Raw genomic sequence first — 24,176 nt, 5'->3', positions numbered from 1 at the left:
CCAACACGCCTCCATCCCTGCAACGGGCCAGGAGACCAAAAATCCCCCCAAATCCACCCCTCTGACCCTCAGGGAGTTGCTTTGGGGTTTGCCCTCGGGCAAAAGAAACTGGAAAGCCAAATTACAGCCCCAAAACCAACCAAGAGTGGCCAGGGGAGTTTTGCTGGGCTGTGGGGCCAGGCACCCATGTGGGATGTGGCTCCCGTACCCAGGAAGAGCCCCGAAGCCACGTCCATGCGCAGGGGAGAGGGATTTGATGCCCTGCTGGGGGTTTGTCCCACCTGACTTGAAGCAGCTCAACGTGGGGCAGCCGGAGAGCAAGATGGACAGACGGACGGACACCTGCAGGGTGCAGTTAGCCCCTCTGCCCGGGGCTGTGGCATCAGGAACCCCTCACAGAGCTGCACCCAGGTGGCTTGGATCGACTGCCTTACCTGCAGAGCGCCTGCACTAGGTGGGACAAACCCCATCCGTTACCTCTGTGCCAAGAGAAGCAGGAATTAAGCACATTTTCGCTGGGAAATCCCTTCCCACGCAGGGCACGTTGGCTTTCCAGCCCCTCGACCCCTCATGGCACACCAAATCCCGTGGGTGCAGCAGGTGCTGGTGCTCACCAAGCTCCCCAGGGCTCAGCACCGGAGCTGCTTTTGTGCACGATCACCGGGGCAGGACGGCCACAAAATTGGTACAGGACACTTCTCAAACACCCTATCAAGCACTCGAAACTCATGCACCCTCTGGGCTCTGCGGAGTTACTTCTGTGCAGCATCAGTGCCGGGGTTTAATTCGCATCGGGAACAGGATTTGCTCGGTGAAGCCTACTCTCGCGTGGTTAGGTACAGCCAGGTAAACGTCCCGGAAACTTCCCTCCATGCAGTGCTAAAAGGTCAGGGATTATTCCTTAGCTAGTTCTCTAAAAGTGTTTGAATGCGATCGCTCGCTGCTGCTCCTGTGGCTAGGTTAAAACGATTTCAGTGTTAATCTTCCCGAGTGGTGTGAGGTGTCAGTTCTCCCCAGGTGTTAGTTCGCTCCCCGGTCTCCGGGAGGGGCAGCGCCTTCCTAGCGCTGAGCTCTAGGCTCGTCTCGTCTCCTTGCTGTGTTTTTATCCCAGGCGTGATCTCGAGCTTCCCCCGGCCCTCCCCAGCTCTCCTGGGCCGGGAGGCCGAGCAGCTCCCACTTACAGCCCCTTGTTGTAGACCACGGTCTTGCTGGCGGTGGCCATCGCGATCTCCGGCTCCAGCCGGGCCGTCTCGATCTGCGGAAACAAAGAGGAGAGGTCAAAGCTGCTGTGCTCAGCAGGGCCGTGTCCCAAATATGAGGGGTTTTGTGGCCGCAGTCCGGCCTTCTGGAGTCACTCCGAGTTGTAAATGCGGGTGAAGGATGGAGAAAGAGAGAGCGTGCCACTACTTGGTGCGTCATTTCTGCCTTTCCGCGCCCTTCAGGACACGAAGTCCTGTACTTTGAGCCTCCAAACACCCCTGGGTTGATGGAGATGAATCACAAGAAGCGATGCCCACTCTCTGCCTCAGTCCCCAGATAATTACAGAGCTCCTCGGGGGATCCCCGTGCACCATTCCCCTTCTCCCAGGCGGATCCCTTGCGCCGTGCAGGAGCGGATCCAGCCCCGGCGCTGCAGCCGGCACCCGGTGTCCCGGAGGGGACAGGGGACAGCAGATCCCAGCCAGCTCTGCCCCGGGGGGGGACACAGCACCTAAACCCCGGCGTGGTGCCCCTGCACCCTTCCTCCTGACACCCACCACCGCTGCTCCCCCAGCAGCCACTCGCCTCGAGCATCCGAGACACCACGCTCGGCGTCTCCGGGAAGCGCTCCGACAATTTAGAAACTGTTTTGTCCCTGCTCCTTTTTCTGTCTCCACGAAAGCACCAGCCCTCGCCTATTTTTTATTTTTATGTTTTTTTTATTTTTTTTTTTCCTCCAGCCAGATCTGCACGAAGCTTTCCAGCTTCCAGTGCTGAGCTCTCGCCCAGCCACCGCGTCCCCGCCGGGGATTCGGGTGCTCCCCGTGCCCGAGCGGGCCGGGGCCGGGCGCGGGACCAGACTTTTGGAAATCCTCGCCGTCGCCTGGGTGCCGCCGCTGACACAATGCTGAGGAGCCCACGTTAAAATCGAGATGCTTTTGAAAATGTTTAACCTAGTTAGACAAATTAGCAAAAATTTGTGCAAAACAATTTAGGTATTTAAAATATTCAATGTTTTTAAAAACTGGAAAAACTGTTCTTAGCTTTCAGCTGCAAAAACCCAACAAAATATAACATCAAAGCAATCTTAACATGAGGTGCAACATAACCCTTCAGCAAAGCTGTTAAACAGCTACTGGAGCATCATGGGAAATAGCACTTCATTTATTCAAATGCACATATGTCAGGTTTTTGCACCATATGTCATTCCAAGCTATTTACAGTAATAATTAAATCTTAATCAACGTTTAACCTCTGTAAAATGTTTGAAGGGATCTAATCACCCTTCAGACTGCACTAATGAAGGAGAAATATATAAACATAAAAAGAAAATGATGCATAGATAGCACACCAGAAAGAACAGTAATTGCAAAATTGTATTTCTTTTAAATATAATCAGCAAATTATGTAAAGTAAGCCAACGAGTATTTTAAGTGAAGACATCTTGGGTGTCAGAGGTGTGATCAGCTAATTTTGTACTGCTATCCATAACAGATGTAGCATATTTTCTTTTAGTGCCATTATTAGCAACTTCACCATTTCTTTCTGTGCTGCACCACAAAGTGAAGCATTGTGCTGGGAGAGCACCCGGCAAAGGTAGAGGGGAGGCGACTCGCGCGCACACCGGCACCCGGGGATCCATTTTGAGGGAGGATTAACTCCGGTCTGCCCGGCTCTGACGCAGCTTTTCTGCCCGTTGTTTTTCCTTTTCTTCCTCCAGATAGGGAGAGAAAAGCTTCTAGACGTGGAGGCGTGGAGAGGAGCTGGAGAAACGACCCGGCGCCGGTCAACGCGCTTGGGTTGGGTTGACCCAACCCAAGGGGCTGGATAGCGGCGTCGGCGGGGATTGGGGACGTGGTGCAGCTCGTAGAGAGAGTTGGGGATGTCGAGGGGAGGAGAGAGGAGTTCAGGAGAGGCACCTCCGTGCTTGCAAGAGGCTGCGGCGAGGAGAGGAGGAGGGATGTTGCGTTCGTGCTCTCTTGGGACACAACTCAAAAAAGCGGCGAGCGCGACTCCAGCTGAACAGCATCCGAGAGGGAGGGAGCAAAGTACTGCAACCAAATGTTTGGGGAAGGCACGGTGGGAAGCTTCGAGCACAACTCAGGCAAAACCCATCAAGGGTTTTTTAAGAAGGAGCCAGGAGTCTCCTTCCTGTCTCGGTGGAAGGAGAGAGATGAGAGAAATGCTCGTAGGGCTTCTCGACTTTTTTTTCCTGGGGGTCTAGGATGGGAACAGCCTCCTTCTAGAGCATGTTTGAGCTCCTCCATCACGGCCAGGCTCTGCCCTGAGGGCCGGGTGGGATGGCCCTAGGAGGGCAGGATCGAGGTGGGAGCTCAGGGACAGGTTGTGGGGTCAGGGCAGAGCAACAAGGGAAAGGATGCCTGGTGGGAGAAGTCCACGCGGTCGGGGACCCTTTTAAAGATGTCCAAAGGAGATAAAACCGGTCGTGGGCTTTGGGGTGAGTGTTATGGGGTGCACCAAGCCTCTTGCTGAAGCCTGGGAAGATGAGAAATAAATTCACGGGAGGGTGACTGGTTGGACCGGAGCAAACCACAGATCCATTTTTGGTTGAATTTATTAAGGCAGATGCAAAGATATGAAAACCCTGGAGCATCCCCACCAAGGAGGCGAGCACAGGAGGGACGGACCCTGTGAAATCGAACACAGAAGAATGAGGAGATGTGTTCAGGTGGTGGGTGACAGATATTGAGGTTGACCTTGCATGTCCCGATAAATCCTTTAGATCCACCAGGATTTTTGTATAGAAACTGTAAATTCACCTGTTCTGGTGCAGGCTGCTGGTCCAGCTGCCCAGCACCCTAGACCTGGACATGGCATCGTGCAACGGATCTGGAGACCCCAGTTTCTTGTGCCGTGTTTCTTGTTTCTGTGCTTCAAACCCCTGGCAGGGTCCTTCTTGGTCGTGGCTGTGCCGGGAACCCCTCGAACAGGGCAGGGCTGTCACAGAGGGTGCTCTGAGGAACAGGTCCATATTACGTGATGGGACCCGTCCCACCCCACAGGGGGAACTACGTCCTTCCAAACCGAGCACCCACCGTGGGATTGGGTTTGAGTTGTGCCCTTCCTCTTCCTCCTAATGAGGAAGATCTTCTTGTGCTGGGCCCAGGGATGGATCCCCTTCCTGGCTGTGGCAGGACAGCACCAAGGTCCCCAAGAGAAATGGGTCTTCAGCAATGACACCAGGAGAAGACAAGTCCAAGAGGGACACGGGTTCACCAACAGCACGCAGGGAACCCTGGTGTATAAACACCACTGCTGGAGGGTGCTGAGAAGGGGCTGGTTTGGGGGAAAAAACGGGCTTTCAGGCTGATGGCTGCATGAACACCAGTGTTGACCGCTGCTATCCTGAGATACCAGCGTGGGAGATGCTGTGATGAGAGAGCAGGAGAAGGGGAATTGCTGCATCCACCAGGGGCTCCTGAAAGCTTTGTATAGGAGCAAGGAGATCCTCGCTGGGGACATGGCCAAGGTGCAACCAGAAGAGTGGCACGGGAAGGGGCCGCTGCCAGCCACGGAGCATCGCAGCACCCGGGAGCTCCTCTAGCAGATAACCAAGAACAAAAACGGTGTCCCCTGACCTCCAGGCCCCTCCAGAAGACTGTTTCTAAACCAGCATCACCCAGGTGCTGCAACGGTGTTTTGGTGGCACCCCTGACCTGGTGCAACCCATCCCCACTGGGGGAACAAAGCTGCCGGGAAGGGAATCGCCTCTCGCGGCGCCCGCCGCGCGTGATTCCTCTTCCCCCCGCCTTCCTCCCCGTCTCTGCCTTGCAGTGGGAGCCTCTCTCCTCTCATCAGCACAGACAAGGCTAATTGGGGTGATAAAGAACTGGCTCCGAGTGCTGGCGTGGGCTGGAGGAACAAATGGTGCGGTGGTCACAGCTGGTGCTGCGGAGACGGCGAGGGAGCGAGCGCGAGGCAGGCTCCCGGCGCCCGAAGTTCCCTCGAGCCCATGCTGGATGCGGGGCTGCGAGGTGGGGGGCTGTGTGTGTTTTGCATTCGCTGCTGACACGGGTGTAACGTACATGCGCGGCCGGTGAGGCAGAAGCAGGCAGAAAGCAGATGCTTTTTGTTTGGGGTTGATACTCATTTCTATCCCAGCTCGGGAAAAGGTGTAGAAAGGAATGTGCTCCGACGAGCGCAGGGAGAGAGATAGGTCTAGGCGCTCTGCCAGGGATCCTGCGACGATATGGAAGGCAGCTAGGGGAGACAGGAGCAGATGGATTTGGCATACAGCTCATCACTCAGCCAAAAAGAGGAGGGGAGGGGGGAGAGAAGAAGGAAGAAAGCAGCCAATTTGGGTAGGGGGAGGGTCATGCGGCCCGACGGATGCTGCACCGCGAGGAGGGGGAAGGGATGAGCAGCCTGGTCACCGCGTCTCCTGCTGCCTCTGTGGGGCTGCCGGGGAGCCCTGGAGGTGGGTTGGGGGCCGGGGGGGCTCTGCAGACCCTGCCAGCCACCCTCTGTCCTCCACCAAGCAGCAGGGCAGGGGTCGAGGTGATGCCAAGCAAAGGATGTTGTAAATGAAGGCACCGAGCGGCCGCTGCTTGGTGGTGCTGGGCCACCCAAGAGAGCCTGGGGCACAGCATCAGCTGTCTGAAGACATGGAGAAAAATGTTGTGGGGTTCCTGGGGCAGGGGAGCTGCTCCATGGCCACCAGACACCTCTGCTTGTGGCTCGGTGCAGCCACGGTGTGAAACCACCGAGCTCCTTCGTGGCACCTCACAGCAAGCCACCACCGCCGCATGGCCACCTAGCCGAGAGGCAGAACCTCATCGAGCTGCCTTAATGTGCTTCCTCGGGGTCAAAAACAGCCTGACAGGGATTTGGAGGTTTTGTTCCCGAAGTAAAATCGCCCAAATATTGTTCTTTCAGCTATTTTGGAGCTTCTTTTCTTCTTTTAATTGACAGCAGCTGAAGGAACGCTGCTAGGACCAAAATCACAAATCTCTCCTGGAACCTGTGCTCAATTTTACAAGGCTTCCCAAAATTAAAAAAACGTATAAAGAATAAGTTAAAGACCGTAAGGTTTTCCTTAAAAAGAAACTCTTCCCCAAACTTCTTCCAGCTGTCAAACAATGAAGCACTCCACATGGACCCCCTTTCTAAGGATAAAGTTGAGGAAATCGGCGTTTGCCAAGGAGCACCACTTGGAAACGCCACAGACCTACGGTCAACCCAAGGTGAGAGATTTGGGAAATGACCCATCTCACCCCAAAAAAAACACGGAAGATGTTTTTCAGAAGTTTTCTAGGCCAGCTTCAAGGCCTCGGCACCCTGTTACAGCAGCCACCTGCTTTGCATTTGTCCAAACTCTCCCTTCCACCTTGGCATTTATTGATCTGCTGCACCAAGGAGCTCTCCCCTGCCAGAAGTTTCGACCCCATTAAAGCCTTCAAAGATTATTAAATAACCTCTTTGTTAAGTCCTTCTCCTTTACTTAAATTTATTGTTTGCAAGACTGATGCTAAAGCTCTTCCTGAGCACTTTAAAGTCTTCCTAGCTGGACACACCGGCTGACTCGTGACTGATGTGCACAGCAATAAATAACTGTGTCAGTAACCCAGACTCAGTTTGCTGGCTAACTCACAATCCAGGGGAAAAAGGATTTTGAAGCAAACATTTTTGTTAGCTTTTCCTTGAAATTAATAACACAAATCAAACGGAGTCGATTAGAAAATTCATTTTTTGTTTCCCTCGAGTCTTTTAGGCTCCCCTCTTTTACAGAAACATTCACAGCTTTGGGAAGAAAAAAAAAAATCACCTCCAGTCCAAATGTTTTCCTCAAAAGCACGGAAACAAGCTATTCGGCTCCCTTTGCACCCCTGATGCTGGCTGGGATACCAAGGAAATTGCAGCAGAGCTGGGACAGATGCAGCTGAGGTCAGCAGTTGGGTCCCCATGGGGCTGTCCCCGGCCAAAATGTGTCTGGATCTGGCCCCTCCTCGGTGCAGGAGCCCAGCCGTGGGTTTGGCACCATCCCCGTCCCCATCCCAGATGAAAGCTGACCCAGGGGTGGCAGGGCTGGGCCCCAAAAAGGCAGGGATCAAAGGGAGCTGCGCGGCTGCTGGCGTGGAGGCACCGAGCAGGGGAGACCCCACCAGAAGATGCTTTGGGTGGAGAAGCCAACAAGGGCTGGGAGCTGAAATAGAGCAAGCCTCTGGTGCTCTGAACCCGTCTATTTAGGAAAAAAGGTGAATGTTTGTGATGTATTCCTGTAAGCATCAGTGTTAGTGTGAGCCTGCTGCTTCTAAAGAAGTCAGGCACAGCCTCCACCCAGGCATCGGAGTAGCCTCGGGCTGTAAAAACAAGTAAATGACTGCAAATAGGGCTCAGTGACTGTAGCTACAACTAAACCATTGTCAATACAGCTCAACGACCGTAAATACAGCTCAACAACTGCAAATAAAGCTCAATAACTGTAAATACAGCTCAACGACTGTAAATAAAACTCATCGACTGTAAATGAAACTCAAAAACTGTAAGTGCAACTCCACAACTGTAAATACAGCTCAACGACTGTAAATACAGCTCAATGCCTGTAAATACAGCTCAACGACTGTAAGTACAACTCAATTGCACTCAGGCTTGAGCAGGTTTGGTCTCTGCCCACCGAAGTTTTCCTCTCTTGCTCGCCGGCTTTGTCAAAGCAAGGCAGCAGCAGACAAAGCTGAACAAAGCAGACGAGCAGCTCGGGAGTGCATTCGATTTGCACCACCCTTGTCAGTGCCATGTAGGTGGATTCACACATGGAGCTATGTAAAGTTAGGAACAATGAGGCAAGCCGTGCAACTTGCAAGGCTTATTTATTTTTTTTTCGGATACAAATCTGGAGCCCCTCGAGCTGTGCCTGGCAGGTGGGCACCGGCAGCTCCCCGCGAGGTACAGAGGCTGCACCCAGAGCCCTGTTTGCACACAGCGTGTTTTTAGGGCTGTGTCATGACTCTGCAGCAAACCAGGCTTAGACTGATGTGCAGGGTGGAAACGAAAGGCCCCATGGCCACTCCAGAGCTAGCACAAGCTCTCCTGACTGTCCGTGGGGAAGGCAACCGCTTGGGATTCATTTTCTCTCTTCTTTACCCTCCTTGAAGCAACAAGGAGGAGGCAAACTGGAGTATTTGGCCGTGCTGGCTTGGCTCTTGAGGGCTATCCATTTCAGAAAGCTTCTCTGGTTTCTGTCAGGGATGCTGTGACCACCAGCAGCCAAATCCTGCTGCCTGCAGAGGCTCTTTTCAGCCCCGACTGGAAAGGGTCGCAACGCGTCCCCCCGCGTCCCCTGCCAGGACATCTGTTAGGTATAAAGTGTGTCAGCGCCGGTGCCGGTGCCACAAGCTCTTCACACTCTATCACATCTGCCGACACCTCTGCACCGTCCCCTGAACACGTCACTGCTTTTAGCAGAGCACGAAACGCCAAGTGTCAGCGGCACCTCGGGTGCCATCAGGTTTCTGCGCGGCGCCGAGCAGGAATATTCCTCGTGCTCAACAGCTGCTTGGATGGAGACGTGCAATTGCTTCTGAGACAGCCACAAGGCTCAGGATGTCACCGCCCTCGCCTTCAACGGGAAGAACTGACCCTGCCCCGAAGCAGAACGGGATGGTTTGCAGGATTTATGAGTCGGTTATGGGATAGCACCTTTATCCCGGGGAGTTTTTACCTTCAGCTCCGCGGATCTGCGAGCACGCAGCTGCCTGTGCACGGAGTTGCAAATGAGTGTAGCACAGCTTCTCGGAAGAAAACTAATATGCATCGCTTCTGCATTAAAAAACAACACAGTAATCGGAAGGGAAGGAAGGAAAATGTGGCATTTGGGGCATTTCAGTCCGCTGAATGACCCCACCTCCAAGTCCCTGCCAAACTGGGGGGTTTTGGTCTTCTGGGGAAGGAGAGTGCTGCTTACAGCACCCGAAACCCCAAGTATTAAAACAAACGAGCAAAGGTTTTGAAACCATCAAGTTTTAAGTAGCAAGACCCCAAAAAAAAGTTCTTGCTGAGCCGGAGAGAGAAGCCAAGACAAAGGCACGACGCATCTTCCTTATGATGAAGAACCACACAAAAGGGCTTCGCAGGAGCTAAAACGCCTCTTGTCCTTTCTGATGGAGATGAAGGCGTCCTCGTGTGTAGGGTAAATGCTCACCAGGTGAACTCTCTACCCGAATTTCTGCAGGAGCTGCTCCCAAGGTGGGTCCCGGAGGCTGGCACCACAGCAGCAGCACGGGTTCTGCCCACGGGTCGGCTGTCCATGGGGTAAGGAGAGGCCAATCCCCCAAAAAAGAGGCCATCCTCCCCAGACTGACTCCGTAGGGCATTCAGTCCACGCAAATAAAGCAAAATAAACTTCTGCCTGGCCCAGGGAAGAAGTTTCTCCTTACAGGATTCAGACTTTGTTGGGAAACATTCAAGGCAACTGATGAACCCAAGAGCCATCCGAAATATAATCCTGAGAACACCCCAAAACTGCAGAGTTTAGGGCTAGCTCAAGTCACGGTGCCTTGCCAGAACAGAAGGTCTTTCTAAAGAGAGTTTGAGTTGCCTCCCCTCTTCTGGAAGAAACAAAATCCTGCTTTTGGGAGTGATAAATGCAGCGAGTTTCCTTTTGATGGCACGGAGCAATTCGGTCCCTTCTCGTCACTGTCCCTAAGCATTTCTGCCACCATTTGCTGCTGCTCGGTGAGAGCATCAAGCCCTGCGATTCCCTAGCTGTTAAGAAGGACCACGATGGGTGCTGCGGGTTTTTGGGAGGGCCTTGCTGCTTTAAAGAAGCTGAGCAAGTTCCTCGGGACCCCAAAGCCTCCGACGCATTTCCTTCCCTCGAAGGACCAACAGCCTCAATGAGAAACAGGCTGTTGGACCCGAATGATTTAAAAAGCAATTAGAGATAATTATATATACGGGGGAAATGTGATTAATAGCTCGTTCTCTGCAGTAACCGAGCATGCTTACAGCAGGCAAGTCTGGACAACTGGCTGCCTTCCTTCGCTCGTATCCTTGATGTCTCACTTGGAGTGATCTGAGCTTTAGAGGAGCTAAAACAAGTGTCTGAGGGCACGCAGGAAGCACTTAGGTAACGCTGAGAACAGGGATAAGGCAGGCAACATGCAGGGAAGAGCCAGGGATGAACCCACTCGGACCAAACACAGAAGCTGAACAAGAAAGGGAACAAATTATTGGGGTGGGCTGGCAGAAAGAAAGGGAAAAAACGAGCAAAATGGGAGAAAACGAGCAAAACCAGAGCCCTGTGGGAGCTCAGAGGGTTTCACAAGGCAGGAGGAGAGCAGGGGGAGATTGGACTGGATGATCTTGTAGGATTTTCAGCCTTGTGCTTCTCGGACTGCCACCAAGGGCAGGAATCCCAGGGAAGAGCTTCGCAGGAGCCGCTCTGTTTACAGTAGGTGCTGCTGAAAGGTGTCCCGAAGAAAGACAGCAATTAACAGGCCTGGAAAAAAAAAATGGCTTCTTTCCACAAAGAGCCTTTTAAGTGTGTTTTTCCAGCCACTTGAAGGGTTAATGTTTAGCTGTTTATCCGGAGTTGTCGGATGTCAGCTCTTTCTTTTGACTCCTAATGGCTTATAGCCATCAGGAGGTGAAGACTCCTCAAAAGAGATGGTGTCAGGAATGTTTTTTTATGCCCACTAGCACCCACACACCTGCAGGAGCCTGTGCTTGCAGGACAGATAGTTTACATACTTGAACCTGTATCCCAGGGACAGAGATATAAACATGAAACCAGATCCCATCCGACGGTGCCGTTGAAGCCCCTGGGCAGTACAAAGGGGTCCTTTCTCCCACACCCACCTCCAGTGACCACAAATAACAGCTCGCTCCCAGCCCTGCTGGTCCAGGTCGTGGTTTTAGGGCTGGCCCCTGACAGGTTTGCAGCACCTTTAGCTCCAAAGCTTGGCTGGGAAACAAAAGGGCCGCTCCAGGAATCGGCCCCGTCACAAATCAAAGCCCCTCGGACAAGGGAGAACAAAGACAGCGGCTCGGGATCAATCAGAGCCCTGCTCACTCCTGACCTTCCCCAGGTGAGGGATGTCACCGAGCCTCATAATCACACCACGAGGTGCAAACAGGCCGAGGGGTTGTAAATGTTGTAAATCCCAGCACTGAAACATCTCCTACGGGCGTTCAAAGGGCTGCTGGAGCCGATGCGCCTGGAGACCGGATCCTTCCTCTTCCTGTGCTCTTCCCAAAGTTTCAGCCCTGCTCAGATCAAATCTTCTTCCTCCTGCTAAAGAGAGGTGCAGGGAGGGATAAGGGAGGAAGAAGATTTGATCTGAGCAAGGCTCAGGTGTGCAGCTGGAAGTGCAGCCAGCCGGACAAGTGTAGAAGGAAACCACTACACCACGTGTCTCCCCCTGCTACAGTCCCTAAAAAGAAAAAATAATACAGAAAGCAGCATCAAACAGAAGAGATGGGGAGTTATAATGATGAGAATTTATCCTCAGCATCCCTTTTTCAGAGTCCCAGCTCGAGCAGGGCGCTGGACCAGGTGGATCCCGAGGTTTCTTCCAATCTCAGCCACCATCCTGTGAATTTGGGGCTTTTTGCTGGGAGTTGGGAGCAAGGGGGCAGGAAAAGGATGTCGTGGTCGTGGAATCTGGGATCCTCTGGGTTTGTTTGTTTGGAGAAGCGCAGGTGATGGCTCAGCAGCTCCGGCTAAAGCACGGCTGGGAGGGGAGGCCAACTAACCTTGAAGCCTCCAAGCATTTAGGAACACCTTCAGTGGGAGACGTGCTGGAGAACAGGCTTTAAGGCACGTTTCAGGCTGTGTCCTTCCAGCTTGCCTGCGTGACCCGAGCTCCCCCAAAAGCCCTGCTGCCGCTCTGACTTGGGAATTTACACCACGGAGGGCTATTACACGAGGAGGGCTAAGCTGGGAATACACGCTCTCAATAGGAGAGGGCTCGGGGGGAGCAGAGAAGGGATGCAGACATCAGAGAAGCAAATGGTAAAAGTGCTCCTGCTCCAAGCCAAGGGATATCGAAACTTTCCCAAAAACTGGCTGTTTGGCCTCGAGTTCACTTTTAGTGCTCACCCTCAGGCCAGCGGCTGCTTTTTGGGATGCACAGGGGAGGACTTGCGTGGTGCTTTGTGACAAGGTCCCAGCTCTGCACCGGGTGAGACGAGGGCTGAACTCACGACACAACTGAGTATGGGGTCCCACCGTGCTTCATGCTGCTCTGGTGAAGATTCGTGGCCACGGTTGTGGTTTGGTTGGAGGCAGGGAATCATTTGTGAGTTGGTGAGGGCCACTTCCACCTCCAGATTTCAGGTCCATGCCCACGCTGACAGCAAAGGCAGGCTGCCCCAGGAGGACAGATGTTCTCCTTGCTTCATCTACACCAGTCTCTGACTATTAAAGCAAATTCTGGAGAGATTTTTGCTTTCCACTGCTCAGCAGAGGCATGGCTGTGTCATGCCGCGGGAAGACACGGCTCTTCTGCAGTGCAAGATTAAGGCTATGGCCTCATAACGCCAAAAATCAGCTGAGATAAGCCCCAAGAGTCACAAATCAAAATAAACTAGAGCTCCCAGACTAGAACTAACACACCACGACTCCCTGAATGCTTGCAAATGGTCTCTGACCACGGGACACACGGGGCTACAGCTGCACACACCAACAGGGAGCAGAGCACAGCCTCCCTGGCAGAGCCCAGCGTCCAGCCGTATGGCTGACCTCTTCCCCCCAAAAAAGAGGGAGGATTTATTGCTCATCGGGAGCAGATTGTAGGAATGATACCCCCAGCATCGGCTGGGAAGCCAAAACAGACCCAAGACAACCCAGGCTGGCCACCACGGGTCACTGTGTAGCTTGTATACCTGTAAACCCTGCTGGGTTTGTGAGCAGAAACCTGCTTTGTGACTCCTGTAGGCTCTTATTTCTTTGAAAAGACAAGCTAGCAACTTGCACCGGGCACCAACGGGCTCCAACAACCACCTCCACGTGTCCAGCTCACCGGGAAAATGAAGCTACTCACGCCTGTGTCACTGGATCCTTCACTGGGATGGACAGAGCACGGAGAGAAACCTCCGAGGAACTTCTGAACGCTTCAGAAGGCGACAATGGAGCATCATCTGCGTGGCAGCATGGAACCGAAGCCGCAGGGTACGGCTTGAATCCTCTGCAGTCGTTGGCAGACACACAGAGCCGAGCTCCTAGCCTCCTGCCAGTCCTTAAGGACCTCACGGCTTCTTCTCCAAGATCAACCTCCTTCCTTCCAAGAGCATCCTCCACCCGTGGTGGGCTTTGGCCAGCAGCACGCCCAGCCTGCCGGACCCTCAGGGAACGGTTCCTCAGACCCCAAAGCACAGAAACCCCACAGAACTTCTCACTTCTCAAAGATTTTTTTTTATTTTATTTTTTTTTTTTCTTTTCCCCCGTGGCAGCTGGCAAATCCTTTCCTTTGCTTCTCGTCCAAGTTGGACAAAATTACTGCAGAGAATCCCTCCGGCTCCCCTCCCCCTGCGCAATGCAATCCCAAGGGAGAAATGGTTTCATGGGGACCCCCTGCTGTCTTGCATCTGATTTCCCTCCTAAGTATGGTATAGGGAAGCGTCTCGAGGGCTATGGCTGTGACCTCCATACAGCTCTTTTGTCAAGTGCCATTTCATTAAAAAATCAGCCTTTTAACTGTGGACACATTTCAACCTCACCAAATCTGCTAATTATTGACAGTTGGTGAAGAGGAGATTTCACTTGTTCCTCCTGTTAAACTGCATCTAATTAGTAATTACTGGTTCACTGTCATCTTTACTGCAATAATCCCACTGCACATTGGCTCATTAACCTTTTGCTTTTCTAAAGCAGCCTGCCAACAAGATGAAGGCTAAAACAGATTGGAAAACAATAGCTCAGCCTTGGATTTTAGGCTGTTTATTCCCCTTGTCCTGGAGATCCAAAAGGAAGATTATTTTGAAGAAAAGGCTTTCAGCTGCAATCAGCCTAATTCCAGAAGATGGCTTGTTGAGCCCCAACCAGCCATCAAAGCCCTTTAAACTTAACCTCTGGTGAGGGCACGTGCATTATAAATGTGGATAACCCTTCCTAGTGGAAGGGTTTCTCAGCCCTTGCCTCGTCTCCATTTCTCACCTGGCTTTATCTTTCTTTTAGCAGCATGACCCAACACGTGGGCCATGATTTAAGGCAAGCTCCTGTGGGTCTGCAGCCCTCTGGAAGCTCAAGAGCATCCTCTCGGGGGCTGAGAAAGGAATGATCCGGGTGAGCAGAGCCCAAAGGGAAGAAAATCGGTGGAGCAACCCCATGGTTATTTCTTTTGCTGCTACACTGAATTTCATTTGCACAAGTCCCATTTTCAGTTTGGAACTGTCACAGCTGTTTCTATTGGCAGTGCATAGCTGAGTAGGAGTTGTCAGTGGGGATGCTGTAGGATAGGCGGCTAGAAAAGAGATTCCCCGGGGGGCATGGGAGGCAGTTTGAGGTTGTGGGCTAAATGCATTAACTACACGTTTCTCCCAAACTTAACAGAAGTGAATTATTTAATGCATATTGATGTATTTGGCTACTGGAGTTAACACTGTGCTGGGATGAAAAGTGTAGTTCTCGGTGTCTGAAGTGTGCTCTAGCTCAAGGACCTGTCTTTATGGTTCACACTCAGGTTTTATTTTTATAAGGTGATCTTAAAAAACCATAACACCTAGAAAAAAAAGCTCTAATTCTGGAGCACCATGGCAGGCAGCACAGGGGATTCCATCTGTACAAACTGAAGGAAGATTTGAGGTCTTGGTTAGACCTGAAAGTAAGTCAGGATGCATTATTTTTCCCAGGGCGTGAAGGCTGCTCAGCTCCACAATTTTCATTTAGCTGATGCTGATGTTTCTGTATGCAAGCAGAGCTGAATTTTGATTCCTCTTATGCTACTTTAAAGCAGGACGAAGCGAAGCAGCTACATCTGGGGTACTTTGAAGCAGAACCTGACCTGGTTGAGACCAGCCATTTAACTGGGGCATCAATGCCAAGGCACCACGTAACCAGAACAGGACCAGGTTGGTCTGAGGTTGCTCCCCAGATGCGAGTGGCAGCAAACCCACAGGGGCTGCCGCTCCAGAAGAAGGTATTTGGCAAGAGAGGGAAGGGGCATTTAGCTGACACATGATAAAATGGCTGCATTGATATGGGACACTTATTAAATATATCACACGGCTTCAATTCGGCTTGAAAACTAACTCTTAAGTTTGAAACATGCTCAAAAGCCCCTTCTGCAGAGAGGATCAAAAGCTCCCATGCTACAACAAGAGCTCAATAACACATCAGCTTCTGTGTTTGCTCTCTGACTAAAGAAAAAGGACTGTGAATGTGTGATTAAGGGCAGAATTTGGCTCATTTACAATTCCTGTAAGGGTTGCTGCTCAGACCATAATCATATTTTTGGAACAGAACACGCCTATTACATCTTGTCGTTAATAATTTACTCCCTGGGTAGAGCTCATTACAACAGCATCATCTCTGCTGTGTTATGCTCCTGGCTGCTTCACCTGCTGCAGTTATAAGGGAAAGCAAACACACACACATACACATACACACGTATATACCTACAAAAAGTGAGAGGTCAGTGTTCAAAGACTTAACTTCGTTACCTGGTGAACTGATGGACCATTAATGAGTAGCCAAGAAGCCACACATTCTGAGAAATACTCTCTGCAAGGAAGCTCGGATTTCATTTCCAGGATTGTGGATAAATGACCCTTGAAAGATTGTTTCAGGTAAATCTCTTGCTCTGCTCACCTGAGCATCCCCAAAGCCACTGAGGGTGTCTCAATGAGACCGATGAATGGGAGGAACACACTCACACACATTTATAATGAATGAAGAGCCAACTGGGAGGCTGAGCAGCCTGGGCTGCTTTGGATAAACCTGACTCCTTGGTGTCAAGAGGTCCGAGGTCCAGCTGTGCGAGTGGAGCTCACGCCAGTTGAGCAAAGACGAGCCCTCAGTGGGTGATGAGCCTCACCACCAGCTGTAATGGTGTCTCTTCGCTGACACGATGCGTGGGCAGGGAGCACGTCATTCTGTTTGATCTACTAATCAGCGCTGATTCATGTTTACACTGCGGATAACATTTCATCTGCTTTTAGAAGGTCATTCTCAAGCGATGCTGTATGGTTTTCAGTATTGACTGATGCCTGCAATTTGTATATCCTCTGAAGGAAGAGAGACCTTAATTTTTCTTGTGGGCTAGAATTCATTCAGCTGTTAGCATCAACACAATTTTTCAAGCTGCAATATCAGATACGACACGTTATAGAGGATCTGTCACCCACAAAGTTCAGACTATAATAGAAAAGGTAGAAAGACCTTGAGAGCTTCATTATTAGATAAGGAAACTATGACAATGAATATTTTTAGAGCTCAACGACCTCTGAATGCCTCGGATACAGGTCCCAAAACTTTTGTTCCCACTGACCTTACCTCGCACTTACTATTTGAAAGAATCGGGTGTTAAATGGTGCTTACAAAAATACTGAAAATGTATTAAGAATACATTTCGAAAGAGAATTGGAGGGTCAGATTCCTGTCTGTGTTGAAAGAAAGGTTTGGTTTGGCCAATACTATGAAACATGCGTCATCAGTGTATGCTTTCTCCCTTCTCAGTGACTGCTGATAAAGGTTAGAGATGACACAAAGACTGAGAAAGTGGTAAACAATCAAGAGCCCAAGATCCAGAGGCCTTTAGCTCACATGGCCATCTGTGCAAAGGAAGTCAACGTGCGTTGTACTGTGGTCAATAACGAAGCTGCCTCTGGAAGCAATGAATGTATGGGACATCATTTTGGGGGAACGGTGTCAATGCTGCTTTTGGGGTAAAAGACACATTCCTCAAACAGGTGCTAGGCCTGGAAATACTTCTCGTTCCTTCATAACCAAAACCTCTGAGCACAACTTGGGATCCTGGCAAATAACTGATGGACAAGGAGCCGTGGTTGAGGTCATGCCAAAACGACTGACGTGCTCTGTGGATGTGTGAACCCAAGCAGAAGCAGGCAAATCACATTGCTCCTGTAACTGGAACTTAATGCAATTCCTTACTGGAATACCACGTCTGGTTCTCGTGGAAATGCTCCAAATAGGATGTTGACTAATTAGAAAAAGTTTAAGAAAGAGCCACACGAATCATTAAAGCAGCAGAAAACATGTCTTTTAGCAAGAGGCTCCAAGATTCAGACACACTCTGTTTCTAACACAGAAAATTAAAGGACAGTTTTATCTCAGTCTGTAAACAGCTAGAAGAACAACAGAAAATTGGTAACGTTTTTCAGTCTTGCAGACAAGTGTACAACAAGATTCCCTGGCTAGAAGTTGTGGATAAACCCATCCAGACAAAAAAAAAAAAGGGAAATAACTAGTAGAGACTGTGATAGAGACTGCGATACCCATCCCTGATTGAGCATTCTAACTGAAACAAAAAGAACTTTAGGAAAGTCCTTTGCTTGCTTTGACAGAGGTTTTACCCCTTTGTAAGTGACCCTATCAGTAAATCTACAATTTCATACTCTGCAAATCTACAAGCTCCAAACACTGAAGAGTCAAAATTAGTGACTCACAAAAAATACACCTTCACAGTTTGCTCAGCCGATTTAGGTACAAGTGATTTCATTTCATTACCCTTCTGCCTGTTTCCTTGGCGTAGTTTTCCTCTGATGGCTTCCCTTTCAAAACTCCCATCCTACCTTCTCCTCTTGCATTTTCGTGTCCACGAGATGCAGTACCCATCCAGGGAAGTGCTTTGTATTTTTTCCCCTGAAAACCACCCAGGCTCAGAGTAAACGTTACTCCAAAATGCCAAGACTGTAGTGGAGGCTGCAACGTGGGGAGAAGCCTTGCCCCTGAGGTTGTGTTTTCCTGGAGCCAGTCTAGAAGACAAGCAGCCAGGAACCCTCAAAGAAGCTTTGGGAAAGTACATCCACATCAAACCTGTGTCCCAGTGATGTCTCTGTGTAATGGGATATACTTGGAACCATTGGAAGAGGAACAAAACACACACAGTGATGCCCGAGGTGCATCTCAGAGACCAAGCATGCATAAAATTAGCCTCATACACTCCCCAAAATGCTCCAGCCTGCTTGCCCCACTGCTCCCTGGTGCTTTGCTCGCTTTGCAGTCCAAACATCTCCCTACAGGAGAAGCAGATCCCCGTGGAGGGGTACAACAGATGGAAAGGAGGAGCACACATTGTACCCCTTTGTCTTTGAAAGCTGTGTGGAATGGGGATTTTGCTGGGTGGAATGAGGATTCCTCTTGGAAAGTACATCCCACCACATGACCCCAAAACTGGTAGAAGTTGGGGCAAAGCCACGTGCTGTTAATCTGTGCTGTAGTATGTGCTAACAGGAGGGACCAACACAGCCATCACCTGGGCAGCGACTCGTCAAGTGGAAGGGACAGCACCCAACTTCATCAAAAGTGATTTGGAGACATGAGACCATTATCCAGAGGGCAAAACAAGCACTGGTAAACCTTTCTGTGACATCCCACTGCAGGGACCAGACAGGTACTGACCTCGGACATCTGCGGGAAGAGGCTGATGGCCAAGGGGAGGGCCAGGCCGAAGGCCGCGAGGCACACAAGGCTTTGCACGGGGAGAATCATCCGGGGACGGGACCTCAGGAGGGACGTCCTGGAAAGGAAAAGCTCTGTTAGACCATTTCATGGACCAGACCCACCAGCCTTCCCCCACAACTGGTGCAGATTCCTCCTCATGGGTCGTCCCAGCTGAGGAGAAGGCCTTCACCCATAAAGATCCCGAGTCCTGCACCGAGCTTCTGCCCCTGCCGGGGTTACACAAATTCTTACTTTCCCATATTAAACAGGACCACTTCACGCATGCTCCCCCCGTTTCAAACCACATCACACGTGAGTAAACTGCACACGGGGTGATCCGGCCACACACAGGTGCTGCTTGCTTCAAGGCTGCCAGCGAGCAGAAGGAAATCAGGCTCCTGAGAGACATCGGGAACTTTGTCAGCTGCACCACACAGAAAGGCTTCGTTAATGGGGTAAGAGAGTAGCAAACTTGACAACGCCTTAATCTGTTCAACGTGAAACTTCTGAGTGGGTGATAAGGATGCTTTAACACCGGCTGTCCCCAGGGGATGTGTCTGAGTTCAAACCTTGTTAACAGCAAACTCGTGAAGCTACCTGCAAGGTCAGGTTCTGATAATGACCCATTAAGTGACCCTTCCGAGGCAATTAACACCGAATGACAGCATCTTGCTAATAGAAGATGGCATTTTAAGTATATTCCAGGACACAGGACCGCAGACAGCTTACAAACGTTAGGGGGTAAAACATAATTATTGAGGGGTTTGGTCGGAAGCTCTCTGCACCAAAATGACACCCGTCATTAACTTTTTTCTACCAATCCATGGAAATGGAAATAAGACAAGTAGACGGTGAGTTCTGCTTGAGTATTCAGTGGATATTAAGAATGTAGAGAGGCAGCCAGATCTGCCACTGGGTCATCAGCTATGGCCTTAGTCCCTTGGTGCCAGTGTCCATACATCCTCTGACCATCCCTGAGGATGCTGATGCCTCAGGGCCATCAAATGTGGGCAGAAATCTGCTAGTTAACGCCCTTCCACTGGGATGAGAACATAAAATCAAAGCAAACAGCCCTTCCCACATCAGGACATGCTGCTAGCCTGGGATCCGAGCTGTCTGGCACACACACACACAAACACACACACAAACATTTCCTTGCAGGTGCATCTCGCTGTGCAGCCTGTGCCTGCAGCCCATGCAGGATACCAGATTCCTGCAGGCACGCACCTGATGAATTCTAACGGAGCAGCTGATGTGTGGGAACTTGTTACCCTGCCGTAGGTTGTCTGTGTGTCTGAACACTCAGACTCCGTGCCCTTTGCTAGCAACGCTTGCTGAAAGCTGTCTTCATCGTAAAAGGGCTTGGGGAAAATGGGGAAGGAAAACAAGATCTGATGTAACTCCTCCAATGTCTCAACTGCTCCCTAATAAGCTAATGAGACAATCAATCCTATTGATTTGTGAAAGCCAGGCTTCTCTTCTCCAGTACTTGGCTACTTTGCTTTGAATAGAACATGATCTAAACCAAAAGCCTCCTGCTGAAGTCCACAAGTGTTTGTGTGAGCCGGGGAGGTACCCGCTCCCTCCCTTGCTCCATGCTCTACCTGCATTCACCAGCTACGGTTCTGTAAATGAGACATTTTGGGAATTGGCAGCAATGAGTTGTGATAACGAGTCCCTGGGACGCAGACGGACAACTGCTGGACACGATTTGTTCTTCTGCTAAAGCTGCCGTGATCCAAGAGAGAAAATCCTAAAACCAGCCTCCTCCAAGCCTCCCCGGAGAGCAGTTTAGAAGCAAGACATCACTGCTTGTGCCACCCTGACACCTCGGTTTGGAAGCTGCACCCTCTTTAATTACTGCCCTGTTGGGGACCTTATAATCACCCAAGTAAAAACTCAACCAATTTAAAGTGATCCCCGGCACAGCCCCCAGGTGTGATTTCCAAAAGTGCTTCAGACCCAGGCCAGTTCAAATTACAATGGCTAACCTCCTAATTAAGACGAGTTATGGCTTGATTTAAAAAGGAGAGGGGACTAATTAACACATGTAGTGTAATGTCTTAATTGGGATTCGGATTCTAAAATTCGCGTAGTTCAGAATAAATGACTCATAATTAGTTGGGAGGTCACTTTTCTTCCGTCCCTAGGATCGTTGCTCTCGACACAGATCTCAGAAGGATATTAAGCTAAATTATTGCTTGCTGCGTTTTGGTAGCTGCCAAATGCAATCAGAGCCCCCTCTTTTCAGCCTTCCCCCCAAGAAGTGATTGATGTTTCCTGATGGTTTCATTGCAGAGTATTATAGCAGATTAAAAATCAATAAAATTAATACTAATTTGTTCAGGGAATTATTTTACAGCGTTGTCCTTTGTGCTCTGCCTAGAGCATGAAGCTCTGGACCTTTAGATCCTCCTGACAGCCCACTTTTGCCCCTGGCATCTCCTTTAGCTGATTGCTATATTCACAAGGGTGAATATTATATATATTTACAAGAATGAATATTGCCTTCGTGGTGCAAAAGCACACGAAGCTGTTCTTGGACAAGACCAGCAGCTTTACGTGCTGCCCTGTACGCGGGACGGGGTTGGCAAGGCTCTGCTGAACCAAACCTCGGCACTCGGATGAAACACCAAGAGCCTGAAGTCTGCACCAAGAGAAGGTGTCAGGTTGGAAATCTGCAGAGACACAGTAATAGGATCTATTGTTCCTGCTTTAGAAGCCAATTTGTTTATGCACTTGCCTTTGGATGAAAGCAGGAGGTCTATTTTTGCGATAACTTCTCTCCACGCCTCTCTCTTCTCCTTTTTTTAAAAAGATTTGTTTCTTTAACCCCCTTCCGAGCCCTCAAACGCTTCTTCTTTCTGCAATTTCCTTCTCTAAAATTTGCCTGGTGGACAGAAAAAAGGCAGCAACGTACCGGGGAGCTTCTGGCTTACTGATCCCAGGTAGCACTCAGTGTGAACAGAGGTACCAAAACCAGCGAGCCCTCACGGGTAACTTCAATATGCATGAGCGTGCGTGTACGTAGGTACAGACCCAGACACACGCATGCTTGTACAGACAGTACATCTGCTCCGCAGAGACAGTGTGTTGTAGCTCTTGTAAATACACCTTCATTCAACTTTCATCACATTGTTCATTAGTGGTTTAAATTTTGCATAATTTGGCAGCTGCCTCTGGCGTTTTTCAAGAGGTACTGTAATTTATTCCATATGGAAGTCAGTCGCTGTACTAAAAAGGAGTTATCAGGTTCAGTGAACCAGAGCTGTATTTGTCTAGAAGGAGGTGTCAGATGCTAAACTAAATATGACAGGAGTTAACCAAAGTCTCCCAGCTGACAGATTCTGTGGGGTTGCTGTAGTGTTTGGTATAAACAGGTTCAGAGCTAATGCATACACTGCAAGACGCCGAGGATGCCGGCGGGGTAAGAAAAGCACAGGAGGCTGAGGCTCTGGGTATCCCGAGGCATCCGAGGCTCACTGACCCATCTGACAGCACCACAAAATTTGGGGGGACTGTCCCAGTCCAGGCGGTGCACCCCAAATCCCTGCCGTGCTCAGAACCTGCCGGAGCCGGCACCGTGCCACGTCGTGCTTCAGAGGGACCTTTGCTGCTCTCTGCAGAGGGTGTTTGAGCTTTTCTCACTCGTTTGGGGTCATTTCAGGAAAATAGGGCTCCTCTAACAACCCAGGGCTCTGCCTGCCACTCCAGGCCACCAGGGCTTTGTCCACGCTCAAGAGCATCTCCTGCTGCAGCTAGGGACTCGGAGCCTGCTCCAGGGGACACAGCAGATGCAAAGGGAGAGATGTTGGGGGATTTTATTTTTTTTTTTTTTTTGCTTGATTGACATAATTAAAGGAGCAGTTTCAATGTTTACTTTGGAAACAGCCACGGCAGTTTAAGGTGTCACTGCTGGCAGCTGTTTGGCTCAAACAAACTTCACCGAGGGTTTAGCTGGATGGAGAGACTTTGCACTTGAAAGAGGAAGAAGAGCACCTGTAGGAAACCTTCGGCACGCAGATCTAAAGGGTGATATCTCCAGCAAAAGGCCACGAGCACGAGGTCCAGGACCTCCTACTTCACTCTCATTTCTGCAGTGAAAAACGTGGTTTAAGGCTAAGAAAGCCAGCACCATCGAGCCATGGTCCGAGCACCAAGTATCCCTCAAAACAATCCATTTTTCCCACTTTAGTCTGGCTTAGCTATGCCTGAGCAGCTCTGCAAATTGATCCAGCCTGGGAACGGCCCTAATTTGATGAGATTTAGAGGAAAACAGCCCTGACAGCTGCCGTGTGAGGATGCTGTGGTGCTAGCAGCTCTGCAAGCCTCAAGATCAGGGTGATGTGGTGGTGAAGGAGGTGTAGAAGCGTTCCTCTTTCAGGGACACATCTCTTCTGCCCATTCCCAACAGCTCCAGCTTTATCTCACCCTATAAGCTCTGCACAGCAGCTCTGGGGACTGCTCTTGTCTAGCCTGACATACGTGAGCTCCTGGAGGCCATCCTCAGGCCATCTTCTGTGCTTCAGACCCTTTGAGGTTGCCTGTACTGAGAGGTAGAGGAGAGGCTTTAGGATAAGGAGACAAAGAAGAGAAGGACTCAAGTTCTTCTATCTCCACTGCCTCAAAGTGTCCGTGGCAGACGTTGCTGGTGGGCTGAGCTGCGGTCTGCTTGTCCATCCCTTGTCCTGAGCACGTGAACCAAATTGCACCGAATTTCAGTTTTCCTACCACGGAGCTCAGGGGAACCCAAGGCTGGACGTGCACAGATCTGGATGCTCTGCACACAGACTGTGCGTGCTGGGCTCCAGTTCTGCAAGGAGTCAGAAGCCTGACAAAGACTACAGGAGATGCCTTGGGTGATGGCCCCATTACTGGTCCTTTCTGGGAGAAACCCGTGCAGGTTCTCAAATCCCATCACATAAAAGGATTCGCAGAAGCGTACGAATAAAGGAAAACGTTTGAAGTGCAAGGAATCCACCTTAACACAGTAGATGCAGTTGTCCCCACATCTCTGTGACACGGGGGTACTAACAAACTTTTCCTTTCTGATCTGAAGTCAGCCGACCTGCGATCCCACAGATGACTCCTCTCCACCTTGCAGACAACGTGAAACCACTATTTCTCCCTATTAAAGTTGCCAGCACAGATATTATTTATAAAACTTAAACGAGAATACATCTGCACAGAATAACTGACACCGTGTTCCCCGCGTGGCATATGCAGTCTCAAAATAAACATCGATTCTATATGTTAGCTGCCTCAACAGAGCGTCCAAGCAGCAGGAAATGCATGAAACATGGGGAAAGAATGGAGCGCTGCGGCGCTCGGCAGTGGGAGGTAACATTGAATTACTTGGAGAGCAGAGAAGGCGGCCCCGGGAGTTAAAATACAC

At 50.4% G+C, this 24,176-nt stretch overlaps 1 protein-coding gene across 1 annotated transcript in view; it reads right to left on the bottom strand.

Moving 5' to 3' along the window:
• SFXN5 (sideroflexin 5) overlaps positions 1-24,176 on the bottom strand; it is an 85,049-nt gene continuing 60,873 nt past the window's right edge. The window contains exons 12-13 of the mRNA XM_032187331.1: positions 18,740-18,857; positions 1-1,255 (exon numbers count right to left, since the gene is read on the bottom strand). Coding sequence (XP_032043222.1) covers positions 1,178-1,255; positions 18,740-18,857 — 196 coding nt within the window. The 3' untranslated portion in view covers positions 1-1,177. The remainder of the gene's footprint in view (positions 1,256-18,739; positions 18,858-24,176) is intronic.

This window comes from Aythya fuligula, chromosome 4, assembly GCF_009819795.1.
Source record: "Aythya fuligula isolate bAytFul2 chromosome 4, bAytFul2.pri, whole genome shotgun sequence".
NCBI lineage: Eukaryota > Metazoa > Chordata > Aves > Anseriformes > Anatidae > Aythya > Aythya fuligula.
This window is presented reverse-complemented; position numbering and strand designations above follow the sequence as displayed.